Here is a 14,263-nt window from a genome sequence, read left to right as displayed (position 1 = left end):
AGAAAAACTTCAATTCAGCCTGGCTGAATAAGGTTTTCTTTAGAAAAACTTCAATTCAGCCTGGCTGAATAAGGTTTTCTTTAGAAAAACTTCAATTCAGCCTGGCTGAATAAGGTTTTCTTTAGAAAAACTTCAATTCAGCCTGGCTGAATAAGGTTTTCTTTAGAAAAACTTCAATTCAGCCTGGCTGAATAAGGTTTTCTTTAGAAAAACTTCAATTCAGCCTGGCTGAATAAGGTTTTCTTTAGAAAAACTTCAATTCAGCCTGGCTGAATAAGGTTTTCTTTAGAAAAACTTCAATTCAGCCTGGCTGAATAAGGTTTTCTTTAGAAAAACTTCAATTCAGCCTGGCTGAATAAGGTTTTCTTTAGAAAAACTTCAATTCAGCCTGGCTGAATAAGGTTTTTTCAATACAGTTTTTTTGACAATTTTAATGTAGAGTGGCACACTTTTTTTTTAGTTCATTGCATTTTTTATATGCTTTCATCCCCCATATAAAGTTTTTGAAACTTTTTGTTTATGAATATTCATGAATGTTTAATGACTTTTTAATATATAGGGGAATTGCATTGAAATATTTTATCTTGACCCTAAAAAGTTTGAAATAGCAAAAAAATATTTTTTATTGGCAGTATATGTGTCATAACTTTTTACGATTGCCAATAGAGAAATGGAAAGCTTGATACCCCCTTAGAACATTGCCTTCGAAAGACGGTTATACATAAATGGGTTTGATACGAAGGCATTTCTTTCAATGCATGCAAAAAATATTTTAAATTGTTTTCTATTACTGCAAAACTTTTTTCCCATTCCTTTAGTAAACTGTTAAAGTGTTTTTAATAATTTTTTTTTTTTTTTGGCTTAAAGTAGGTACCGCAAAATACAGAGAAAATGCTTTGGAAATTTCTTTTTCTTGGTGAATTCAATAAAAGCTGTTTTTATGTTTATGCTTCAGTTTCTTGGCAAGTTTCAATTAAGGCAATGTTTACTGGAGTAGGCATTTTATAAACCGTGTCTTTACTTTTGCTATTTCATTTTCATTTCATTTAATTTTTTCAATGTTTAGTGGCGTTTTAAGAGTCGGAAATTCTTTGATGCTTATATCGAAATATTACTCATGCTACCTTTCCCATGGTAGCCCTGTTAATATGGTGTATTGCTGGTAGCTGTTTCGGCTTTGTGGTGAAACTTCCATCTAGACGTATGATTACTTTTAATGAATAGTTATTTTGGATACCATTTCCTTAAGCCAAATGTTTGTTTAATGTCATGAATTCCTTTGAAGAATTTTTGGGATTGAATGGTGTATGCCATTGGAATGAATGAAGATTCAAACTAGCCATTTCTAAGGGAATAAATTAACTTAGAATGAAAACGTATGACTATTATTATCTGTTAAATATCAGTTAAGCACTCCCAAACATCTCATACCAATATTTGGTTAAGGTAGCTGGGATTTTAGTTTTTATTGGTAAGTTTCCAATTTATAAGACTTTTATAAAAATTTTAATACACATAAGACTAAAATGTTATTCATTGATATAAAATCAATGAAGGGATTAGTGAGAGAATAGCTATATTAGCTGTTGACTTTAAGCCAAGCATTCAGCAGACAAAATAAGGCCACTGAAGTTGGAAAAAACACAGGGGTGAATTGTTTCAGCTTGACACAAATTCGTCGTAAACCAGGTATTCCGTCCTGATAAAGCAAAAATCGTTGCTTTAATCCAGCTTTGCTGGAAAGCCTTTTTTGATACGATTTTGCAAAAATTGCATCACGTTGTGTTTCGCACTTGTCTCGGACCTATGATTCTCTGACCACCATTGACTTCTGTAAAAAATTTGATCTATGTATAATTATTCCACATGTGTTTTAAACTCACTTTAAATCGCCTTTTGGCCTTTCTTTTCCTTAGGCCATGATTATGGACGTGTACCACATAAACTGGCCCATTTACTACATATGTATTAACCAAACAGCTAAAGGCCTTCTTTATGCATTTTGCCAAAGCATATATACACATATTCCACAGCAGTGAGCGTTGTCAATGAAAACGTTTATAACTAACGACAGATTTATAAAAACGAAATGAACATTCAAACTCAAGTGCTAAACTTCAATTGAAATATGGGTTTCTGTTTTCTGTTTAATGTGTGGAAAATCATGTCGAATAATTAGCAATTCAAATGATCTGAATGTGTTTGCTTTCGCACTCAGCTCATTATTTAATCTGTTTTGATTAGGAAATCGAACAAAGTTTCAATTGAAAGCTTAACATTCAATTGATTCTTTTTGAGTTGAATGTTTGCTTTGGCCTCTATTTAAAGGAAATTGCAAAAGTAATAGTGGGTAAAATTCGATTAGTCATGGAGCGCACTACATTTTATTTAATTCGGGCTGGCTGAAATAAGTTTTCGATGGGAACATTGAAATTCAACCCAGCTGAATAAGGTTTTACATAGGAAAACTTAAAATAAGTCTGGCTGAATAAGGTTTTCGATAGGAAAACTGAAATTCAGCCTGGCTGAATAAGGTTTTCCATAGGGATACTGAAATTCAGCCTGGCTGAATAAGGTTTTCCATAGGAATACTGAAATTCAGCCTGGCTGAATAACGTTTTCCATAGGAATACTGAAATTCAGCCTGGCTGAATAAGGTTTTCCTAGGGAAAACTGAAATTCAGCCTGGAAAATAAGTTTTTTTTTTTTTTTTTCGTCCGAACGGCGTGCCGCTTTGCGACACCTCTTTGGAGAGAAGTTTTACATGGAGTAGTACCTCACAAATTTTGCCAGCATTAGGAGGGGAAAACCAACGCTGACAATTTTTTTCTGATGATCTCGCTAGGATTTGAACACATGCGTTCAGCGTCATAGGCGGACATGGTAACCTCTGCGCTATGGTGGTCTCCTATAAATACATATAGCTTGTCTATTTATAGTCTTAAGTCCCCAAAAGGGCCATTTTTACTCGATTTTTCTGATATTCAGAATAGTGAGTTTCCCTAGGCCCATCGGTATTCGAACAAAGTAGTATCCAGATCGTAACATATTTTGATATAGTTGCCATATAGGCCAATCTGCGATTTTGGGTCTTAGGCTAATAACAGGCCATTTATTACACGATTTCGGAAAAATTTGGTATAGTGAGTTGTATCAAGACTGCTTCGAATATGGTCCAGATCGGACCATATTAAGATATAGCTCCCATTAGACCTATCTGCCGATTTAGAGCCCTAAGCCCATAAAAGCCGCATGTGTTATCCGATTTCGCTGAAATTTGGATAGGTTATTTGTATAAAGCTTCTCGGAAACTGAACCAAGTAAGATTAAGATCTTCTTCAATGTGGCCCAGATCGGTCCAGATTTGGATATAGCTGCCATATAGACCGATCTTTCGATTTAGGATTTTGGACCCACAAAAGGCGCATTTATTATCCGATCTCGCCGAAATTTGACACCGTTAGTTACGTAAGGCCCTTCGATTTTTTTTCAATTTTGCCCAGATTGGTCCAGATTTGGATATACCTGCCATATAGACCGATCTCTCGATTTGAGGTTTTGGGCCCATAAAAGACGCATTTATTGTCCGATGTTGCCGAAATTTGGGACAGTGAGTTATGTTAGCCAACTTGATGTCCGTCTTCAATTTGGCTTAGACTGCTCCAGATGTGGATATAGCTGCCATACAGACCGATCTCTCGATTCAAGGTCTTGGGCCCAGAAAAGGCGTATTTATTGTAATTTGGTCCAGATCGGTCCAGATTTGGACATGGCTGCCATATGGACCGATCTCTCGATTTAAGGTTTTGGTACCATAAAAGGCGCATTTATAATCCGATGTCGCCGCAATTTGGGACAGTGAGTTGTGTTAGGACCTTCGACATCCTTCCTCAATTTTGCCCAAGTCGGTCCAGCTTTGAATATAGCTGCATATAGACCGGTCTTGGGCCCATAAAAGGCTCATTAATAAACCGATTTCGCTGAAATTTGACACAGTGGCTTTTCGACATCTGCGTCGTATATGGTTCAGATCGGTCTTTATTTGGATATAGCTACCAAAGAGACCAATATTTTGTTTTACAAAATTGAACAATGACTTGTATTTATTAGACCACTCAAAGTCCGTGCCGGATTTGGTCAAAATCGGCCAATATTTCAACAAAGCTGCTAGGGGGGCATAAATTATGCATTTTTCACCGGATTGTGACGAAAGGTGGTTTACATATATACCCAAGGGGTGGGTATCCAAAGTTCGGCCCGACCGAACTTAATTCCTTTTTTACTTGTTTTAGTTTTGTTTTGATTCTACTTACAATTCTTGCACCACACACATCATTTTTTGATATTCATAGGCAGCATACAGCTGTGTGATCAAATGATGCTGCAGGGAATTCATAATCTCCACTTCTCTTTCAACATTGCGTCGATCCTCACGCTTGGGTATGGGAACGAATTTAGCAGCCAATTTGAGGCCATTGCTTTTGTCTTGACATTTGTAAACTACACCAAATTTGCCCCTATAGAAATACGAGTTATTTTAGTATAAAGTCAAATTTTTTTCTTCAGTAAAACTTACCGCCCAACTTCTCCTAATATATCGTATAATTTATGGGCATCCACATCCCTTTGTATGGTGACATCACGGTAGGGAAACGCAGGTTCCAATTCTACAAAGAAATATACCGAATATTTGATTAATATTTTTAAAATGATAGCTAAATGAATGTTAATCTAAAATGTTAAATTATTTATTGGTCTAGCAAATCCCAAAAAATATCTTTTTATGATTGCATGGTATTCGATGCAATAGCTCATGTCATCTCTGTATGCGCTTCAACGCCATTGGCCCCCTCTTTTGGTAAAATCTTTTAAAGCCCATTTGTATTTGTGACAGCTCCCCAGTGTATTATCTATTATCTTTTTGGCCAATTTCATAGGTAAAAGCTTTCGGGCATTGCCTTTTCAATTGAAGAATGAAATGATGAACACGAATCTAATTAAATCAATTAGAATGGTAAAGGTCCAACAGTGATTTGTGATAACGTCAATAGCGGCAACAAGTTTGGTGATGGTGATCTACACTCGTGCGGTTTATTTGATGTAAAAAAGGCAGGTGTTGCAGGTGGGTTGATACAAAATTGCTGGGCCTATTTGTTATTTTTGTTCAAAATGAGCATATGAAGCAAAAAGGAAATTTCTAAATAGCCAATTTGGCAATTGTGGCAGAATTTTCAATGGAAATAATTTTGAAGAATTCTTAATTTTTGGCTCGTTTTTGATTTTTATACTAAACTTTTGCCTGACATCAACTATCAAATTTTCCTCTGTAACCAATGAAACCAATGGTTAAACAAAATCTCAATTAAGAGTACATAGAAAACTCCAATGTCAATGATACCAAATTGCAATAAAATGTACCCATTGTTGTCAATATAAACAAAAAACTTCATGTTTGTGGCAAATTCAATCCGCCATCTTGCACAAACGTCACGTGCTTCTGCTTTGCTGAGATAGACAATTATGCAAATGGAGTATCTAGCCATGTCTCTTATTTAGCTATAATCACGATAACTTTTACACACACTTTTGCATCAGTGGTGAATATGAAAGCCGAATGGTATAGTCTGAAGACCATAGAAATTCCTAAGTTTCGAAATTAATGTGGACAATAAACAAGCAGAATTACAGTTTTACTGTAGAAAAGGTGCAACGTAAGGATAATACAACAGGTTCCTGTTGTCATGTTGAGAACATGTTTTCTTCGTCAGGCGGAGCGATGAGGACCACTGCCACTAGGGACTATTCCAAATATCCGACCCATTGACATACAGATTAAGTGTGAAGCAGCCACTGCGGCTATGAGACTTGAGGCGATGGGAGCAGCTCATTCCTTCGCGGTATAATCGAGGTGACCATAGGAAACCTGGAAAGAAGGGAAGAGGTTTCCGATCGGATATCTGAGATACCTTGAGGTCGAGTGCGGGGCACTGCTGCCAGCGGCACAGTCTTGGATTGACGGAACCATGGAACCATCTAGAAGATCATGCTATACAGATGGAAAAAAGCTAGAGGAGGCCACCGTAGCGCAGAGGTTAGCATGTCCGCCTATGACGCTGAACGCCTGGGTTCGAATCCTGGCGAGACCATCAGAAAAAATGTTCAGCGGTGGTTTTCCCCTCCTAATGCTGTCAACATTTGTGAGGTACTATGCCTTGTAAAAACTTCTCTCTAAAGAGGTGTCGCACTGCGGCACTCCGTTCGGACTCGGCTATAAAAAGAAGACCCCTTATCATTGAGCCTTAACTTGAATCGGACTGCACTCATTGATATGTGAGAAGTTTGCCTCTGTTCTTTAGTGGAATGTTCGTGGCAAAATTTTTAATTTGTTTGACCATAATACGGCCCTGCTGGCTGAGGTCTGGGCGATGACGGAATGCGTGAAGTGAAGTGTGGTGTTAACGCGAGGACGTCGAGTGTAAACATATTTACGGGCAGTAAACTGGCCATCAGGGCAATAAGAACCAGCACGGGTAGGTCACGAACAGTCTTGGTGTGTAAGAAGGAGATTAATGTCTTCTTTACGGATTGCATGATCCACATCGTTTGAGTGCTGGGCCATAGCGGAGAATGACAGAGAAGACGATTTGGCAATGAAGGCCAGAAGACTGCCGTCAACCAAATTGGCCAACCCGAAGCATTTCGGGTTGACACAGTCCGAGTTAAGGGCGTGGGCGACGAACTCGCATGTGGAATAGCGAAACGGTCGGTAGGACAACGATGGGGAGATCCGGATTGTGAGAAGACGAGGTTTTAACTGAAAATAATAAGAAGGAAGTCCGTAAACCTTTCGACAACACAACGGGACACATAGGACTTGGAGCTCACTTATGCGGAATCGGTGTGGATAGTGATAGCATATGTAGGGCATGTGAGGAAAATTCTGAGAAGTTGGAGCATTTCCTATGTCATTGCACGGTTTCGCGGTTAACAGACATTGGCACTTATGTAGGGACCTAATAACAGACATGAACCAACTAAGGCTCGTGGTATGGAAAATCCTAATGGATTTTGTATGTAGCACAGAAGTCCTGACTTACATTTTCTTTTTCGAGGTTACTTTTCAGTATCTAAAGTAGACAACAAGTTACTGACTTAGATGTATGTCCATAGTCGCATTGGGCGTATTACTATTCACTCCCTCTTTTCAACCTAACAGTGATAAAAGGTCATATCGGAGGAAAGAAATATCTGGAACTTATATCTTGCATTGCAACAAACGCACAAACATAATTATAAAACCCTGTTCCATAGCTGTGGTGTAAATAGGTCTGAAAAGCCCATGGGGATTTAACTGTGACGGTATTTTGAAAAAAAAGTTTAACTTTAAGTGGTTTTTTAGTTTATAGAAAAATTTTGCCGGGCATCATCTTACAAATTATCTTCTGTAAATGCAGAGCATTTATTTAACACCAATGTCAAGGAAACCCCTTACAATAAGTTGTGCCCATTGTTGTCTCCATAAAACAAAACCATTCAGCTAACTCTATCACACGAATTTCTAACAGCTTCATAGATTTTTCAATCTAGATAAGAACATTTCGCACAAACATCACGTGATTCCATTTCGGTGAGAAATAAATTTATGCAAAATGAAGAAGCATGTCTTTTATTAAGCCATAATCACAGCATCTTTTATACACAGTTTTGCACATGTGGTAAATATGTAAATCGAATCGTATAGGCTGGAGACTATGGAATTTCTAAAGTTTGGTAATGGATGGTGACAATATTGAAGTTGAAATTCAGTTTTGAATTTCAAGCTGAATTTCAGTTTTCCTGTCGAAAACCTTTCTGTGGAAAATCTTATTCAGCAAGGCTGAATTTCAGTTTTTCTACGGAAAACCTTATTTAACCTACGGAAAACCTTATGAAATAATGAGCCAAATCGGTCCATGTTTTGATATAGCTGCCATATAAACCGATCTTGGGTTTTGACTTCTTGAGCCTCAAGAGGGCGCAATTCTCGTTCGATTCAAGTGCAATTTTACATCAATTTCAAGAGCTGTGCTAAGTATGGTTCAAATCGGTTCATAAACAGATATAGCCATATAAACGCTCCAAGAGGGCACAATTATAGGGTGATTTTTTAGCTATTTTTTCGGCAACACTAGTTTAAAAAGCACACGCACGTTTCGTGTTTTGTTTTACTGCGAAACATATTTAGTTTGGTCTATAATTTAACCATAGATCGTTTTACAAACGAACAACGCTTGAAAATTATTGAAGTTTATTATCAAAATGCATACTCTTTTAAGAAAGTTCATCGCACTCATCTTCCATTTTGTGACGAAGCTCATTTTTGACTCAATGGGTACGAAAATAAGTGGAATTGTCGATTTGGGAGTGATGATCTGTCAGAAGTATTGCAGGAGCTATCAATGCAACCAGAAAAAGTCAGAGCTTGGTGCGGTTTATGGGCTGGTGGCATCTTTGGACCGTACTTCTTCAAAGATGATGCGATGATATCCAATTTTCTTTTGCCCATAATGCAAGAGCTTGACATGCATGACATGTGGTTTCAACAAGACGGTGCCACATGCCACACAACACGCGTAACAATGGACTTATTCAGAGGCGAGTTCGGTGAACATTTTATTTCACATTCGGAACCGGTAAATTGGCCTCTTCGAACGCGCGACTTAACGCCTTTATACTATTATTGAGGGGCTATGTTAAAGCTCATGCCTATACAGACAATCCCGCATCAATTGACGCATTGGTAGACAACAGTGAAGCATTTGTTCGTGAGATACCGGCTGAAATGTTGGATAGAGTATGCTAAAATTGGTCTAAGAGGATGGACCATTAGAGGCGCAATCACTGCCAACATTTGCATGAAATAATCTTCAAACATTAAATTTTACAAACCGTAATATCGATTCAAATAAAGATGTCATGCATTTTTCTGAATTTTATGTTTGTGCTTTTTTTTACTTTTCTACAGCTCTTAAAAATTCACCCCTTGTTACTTGATTTGCCTGAAATTTTGGAGGTGGTATTTTTTTATGACTTACGAGTATAACAGCCATGACAAGTATGGTCCACATCGGTCAATAACTTCATATAGCTTATGTTGATTTTAAAAAGTCATTTAAAGAACTTGGTCATTTAAAGAACTTGGTGGAGGATATACAAGATTCGGCCCGGCCGAACTTTGTACGCTTTTCTTGTTGAAATTTTAAAAATTATTTAAATAAAAATGTTTCCGTCTTAATTTTTTTTCTGCCTTTGTTGAATCTTTGCAATCCATCGAAATTTCTTTAAATGGCTTCTCCAACACCTTGACTACTTCCATTTGCAAATTTTCACCTTTGGGGTTTCGTTGCGTTTTTGTGCAAAGCATAAAAGTTTAAAGGAAATGAAGTTTTCCTTAATTAAATAAACCATTATGTGGTTGGGAGTTTTCCCACCATTTAAGACCGCATGTGGTGGTCTTTACTCCAAGTTAAGGTTCAGTATGTTTGCTCTTTTCATTAAGGGAACAACTGTGTCAGGCCTAAGTAAAGAATCCATTCGTCGAAAAGGTTAAGGAACAATTTGCTATGGTTGCAATACAGGCTGTGGTAGCTAGTCGTGCCAATACCCTTAAGACTAATTTTTCTTCAGACTTTGCCGTTGTTAAAGAGGTGGGGATGGTTTTCTCTGGGTTCTTACTTTTCTTTTGTTTAATTTTTGCATGTCTGCTAAAACATAAATGGAAATTAGTTTCCTTTTGTGTTCGGTGCTTAATGGTAAATGAAACTTTGTGTTAATGGCATATTTGCGGAGGCTCAGACATGTCATTTTGCTGTGCAGTCAAGGGTATTAAGAAATGGAGTCTTTCTCTGAGCATTGCTGGCAACTATAAGTTTCATGGAAACACCGGACCTGTGATTAATTTGAACTTATTGTTATTAGTCATGTGTGGCTCACTGCGAAAAGGGGTATGAGATGTGAGAGAAACATAATGAATTAAAGTTTGCTTATCAAATTGTAATACAGTCAGGTTGAAGTGTAGTTTTCGTATGGCGCAAGGTATTCCTTAAAGCCAGTTGGCATTATAAATGCATTTAAAAGTTTAAGCATTTCCTTTTGCATTTAGTAGCTGAATAAGAAAACTGCAGGAAAACTTTAATTCATTCATTCAACTTTAATTTTATTTGTTAACCACCAAAAGGCCTTCAAGCTTAAAAGATAATTTATTCCTTAAACGCAAAAAGGCCAAGGAAATAACAGAATGGCTTTTTAAGGTCAAAAGTCAAATTTTACCCATGAACATTCCATTAAGGAATAGGGCCAAATTTTTAAATATCAATGAGTGTTATCCAGTTTAAGTTAAAGCTCAGTTATATAGGACGCCCGCTTTGTAGCTGAGTCCAAACGGCGTGCCGCAATGCGACACCTCTTTGGGGAGAAGTTTTTGAATGGCATACTCGTAGTACATCACAAATGTCACCAGAATTAGGAGGGGATAACCATTGCTGAGAATTTCTTTGATGTTCTCGCCAGATTTCGAACCCAAGCGTTCAGCCTTATATGCGGACATGCTAACCTCTACGCTACGGTGACCTCCGGCTGTAAAAGGTCTTCTTTAGGACAAATTGCCATAAATGACAACGTGTATTAGTTCCCAACGAACTGCCTACCTAAGTTATCGGTATTAAGGAGTCTTCCTTTTGAGTACAATGATATCGCTAAGATACATTTGTTTTGCCTGGCCACAGAAGTTTGAGTGGGATTTTAATTTTCTTGAGGACTGGTGCCCACTTAAATCAATTTGTTAGGCAAAATATTGAAAGGGAGGGAGAATATCAAAGCAGTGCGTTGATGATGGGTTCTTAGGCCAAACAATTCTGTGGCTTTTTTTCTGTCAGCCAACACGCAGATGATGTCCCCTATGAATGCAGTGCATTGCGTTGAAGAGAGGAGATTAGGAGTTGGAGGGGGGGAAAATAATGTAGTGCTTATTGACATTTGTCTTTAATCTTTGGATGTCAAAGTGAGTGGGAAAAACATTAGCCGGAAGTCGATTTCACTTACGAACGGTTCGGGCGAAATAAGAATTCTCTCTATAATGCATTGTGCGGTCCGCTGGCCAATCAATTATAAACGGGTGTAAGTTCCTGGAATGTCTAGTATCCCTGACATACATCCTTACATCAGGAATAAGAAGACGAATATCAGACGAACACGAACATGAAAGTAGCGATAGAACAGCGCCAAACAACCCACATTGCGACGATGATGAAGGGAGTCAATAGAGTTGGATACCCCACAGTAGCTCCAGTGATGATTTTGAAGCTCTAGCTCATACATGTGAGTTGTACGCCATTTTCGGTCTTATGAAAGTGGTGTAGATGTTAAGAAGATCAGACGGAGTAAAGTAATTCTTACACCGTTTAAGGAAGCCTAAACACTTGAATGCTTCTTTCGACACTTCGAATACATGTTTAGCCCAGCGGTCATCACCTTGTATTTTTTTATGCCCAGAATATCAAGAGCTTCTGATTGCTCAACATTTATACCGTTGATAGACATAGAGGATCGTAATGGGTCAGCGAATTGTTTGTGTGACAACAAGCAGCACTGAGTCTTCGGTGCATTAAAATCTATTCAATTCGTTCGACCCCACTCAGAAATGGCCAGCAAATCCTGGCAGAGCGTATCGTCCATAACCCGCCTCTTGTCCTCAATCTCTCGAAGACTCGACCTATGGTCGAATGAGTACGAATGACAGAGATTATTGTCATCCGCAAATGAATAGATCGGATTCGATGTCTGACCCAACAGATCGTTGATGAAAATAAGAAAAAGAGAAGGAGAAAGAACAGAACACCTGCGGTCAATTTGTGCTCATTGCATGAGAACCCATATATAACGTCTCGAATAGTGTGATCTCTGAGAAAGCTCGAAATAAATCGAACGAAGCCATTACCGACACCAAATGCGACAAGCTTTGATAGTAGTCCAACGTGGCAGACCCTATCAAATGCCTTGGAGTTATCCAGAGCCACAACCTAACTCTCGCCAAACTGATGGATTGAGTGACTCCAACGTTCCGAAGATTTCTGCGGAACCCAATGTCGCTAAGAAGGCCATTAGACTCTACATACCTCACAAGATGGTGATTAACCATGCTCTCCATGACCTTGGAGAGAGCGGAGCATATCGCAATTGACCAATAATTCGCAGGGTTGTTTGCCTCACCCTTCTTGGTTATTGGCTGAACGTTCGCAACCTTCCCACGCGCCGGGAAGTCTCCCATACGGTAGGTTGAAAAGTTTGCGTAATGGACGAGCGAGCTTCGAAGAACACTTGCGTAAGACAAGTGTTGATATTCCATTCGGGACCGGGGATTTATTTACGTCTAGATTCTCAAGAACCTTTTTAATTCCACGAGTTCAAAAGAATCAAGTAAAAAGGAGCTAATTTCGGCAGGACCGAACTTTGGATACCCACCACCTCGGATATATATGTAAACCACCTTTCATCAAAATCCGGGAAAATTGCATACCTTATGTCCCATAGCAGTTATATCGAAATATGTTCCATTTTGGACCGAATGCTAATAGGTACACGTCATTGTTCAATTGTGTATAACAAAATATTGGTCTTTTTAGTAGCTATATCTAAAAAAAAAACATCTGAACCATATACAACATGGATGTCGAAAAGCCTAACTTAAGGCATTGTGTCAAATTTCAGTTAAATCGGATTATTAATGCGCTTTTTTTGGGGCAAGGCTTTAAATCGAGATATCGGTCTATATGGCAGCTATATGCAAATCTTGATCGATCTAGACCAAATTGCAGAAATATGTGGAGGGGCTTAACTTAACTCTCTGTCCCAAATTTCGGCAACATCGGACTATAAATGCGCCTTTAATTGGCCCAAAAGCCTTAAATCGAAAGATCGGTCTATATGGCAGCTATATCCAAATCTGCATCGATCTGAGTCAAATTGAAGAAGGATGTCAAAGGGCCTAACACAACTCACTGTCCCAAATTGCGGCGACATCGGATAATAAATGCGCTTTTTATGGGCCCAAAACCTAAAACCGAGAGATCGGTTTATATGGCAGCTATATCCAAATCTGGACCGCTCTGTGCCATAATGCAGAAGTATGTCTAGGGGCTTAACTTAACTCACTGTTCCGAATTTCGGCGACATCGGATAATAAATGCGCTTTTTATGGACCTAAGGCCCTAAATCGGAGGATCGGTTTATGTGGCAGCTATATTCAAATCTGGACCGATCTGGGCCAAATTGACGAAGGATGTCGAAGGGCCTAACGCAACTCACTGTCCCAAATTTCAGCAAAATTGGATAATAAATGTAGCTTTTATGGACCTAAGACCCTAAATCAGCGGATCGGTCTATATGGTAGCTATATCCAAATCAAGACCGATCTAGACCAAATTGACGAAGGATGTTGAAGGGCCTAACACAACTCACTGTCCTAAATTTCAGCAAAATCGGATAATAAATGTGGCTTTTATGGACCTAAAACCCAAAATCGGAGGAACGGTCTATATGACAGCTATATCCAAATCTGAACCGATCTGAGTCAAATTAACGAAGGATGTCGATCGGCCTAACACAACTTACTGTCCCAAATTACGGCAAAATCGGATCATAAATGTGACTTTTATGGGCCTAAGACCCTAAATCGGCGGGTCGGTCTATATGGGGGCTATAGCAAGATGTAGTCCGATATAGCCCATCTTCGAACTTGACCTGCTTATGGACAAAAAAAGAAGTGCAAAGTTTCAGCTCAATATCTCTATTTTTAAAGACTGTAGCGTGATTTTAACAGACAGACGGACGGACATGGCTAGATCGTCTTAGATTTTTACGCTGATCAAGAATGTATATACTTTATAGAGTTGGAAATGGATATTTCGATGTGTTGCAAACGGAATGACAAAATGAATATACCCCCATCTTTCGGTGTTGGGTATAAAAACCCTTTGGGGCATGACGCCAGATACATTTTCGATTGAGGGGAATGGTTGATTGCTATCCGGCAGTGAAAAATTCCCTGCAAATATATCAGCCAACAGGTTAGCCTTATCAACCGGGTCAATGAGCGTTTGATCGTCCTTTACTCTTTTCACGAACGACCAAAAGCTCTTACTTCCTCGTGTAGAAGCAAGAAACTTAAACTTCGTAAGGAAATTTTTCGCGCCTAAGCACATTGGCACATGAAGATCTTGCCGGTTTG

At 38.6% G+C, this 14,263-nt stretch overlaps 1 protein-coding gene and 1 long non-coding RNA gene across 3 annotated transcripts in view; both read right to left on the bottom strand.

Annotated features, from left to right (window-relative positions):
- LOC106085866 (probable serine/threonine-protein kinase fhkD) overlaps nt 1-14,263 on the bottom strand; it is a 179,012-nt gene that overhangs the window by 54,637 nt on the left and 110,112 nt on the right. For both annotated transcript variants that reach the window (XM_059368727.1, XM_059368728.1), the window contains 2 exons: nt 4,577-4,667; nt 4,314-4,517 (listed from right to left, as the gene is read on the bottom strand). In XM_059368727.1, the coding sequence (XP_059224710.1) occupies nt 4,314-4,517; nt 4,577-4,667 (295 nt within the window). The remainder of the gene's footprint in view (nt 1-4,313; nt 4,518-4,576; nt 4,668-14,263) is intronic.
- LOC106085867 (uncharacterized) lies at nt 1,386-3,254 on the bottom strand. The gene is made up of 2 exons (XR_001221041.2): nt 1,884-3,254; nt 1,386-1,831 (listed from the first exon to the last, which is right to left on the bottom strand). It is a non-coding gene; the product is annotated as an uncharacterized LOC106085867 (long non-coding RNA).

This window comes from Stomoxys calcitrans, chromosome 5 (genome assembly GCF_963082655.1).
Source record: "Stomoxys calcitrans chromosome 5, idStoCalc2.1, whole genome shotgun sequence".
NCBI classification, from domain to species: domain Eukaryota; kingdom Metazoa; phylum Arthropoda; class Insecta; order Diptera; family Muscidae; genus Stomoxys; species Stomoxys calcitrans.
Note: the sequence above shows the minus strand (reverse complement) of the source record. Positions and strands in the feature narration are given on the sequence as shown.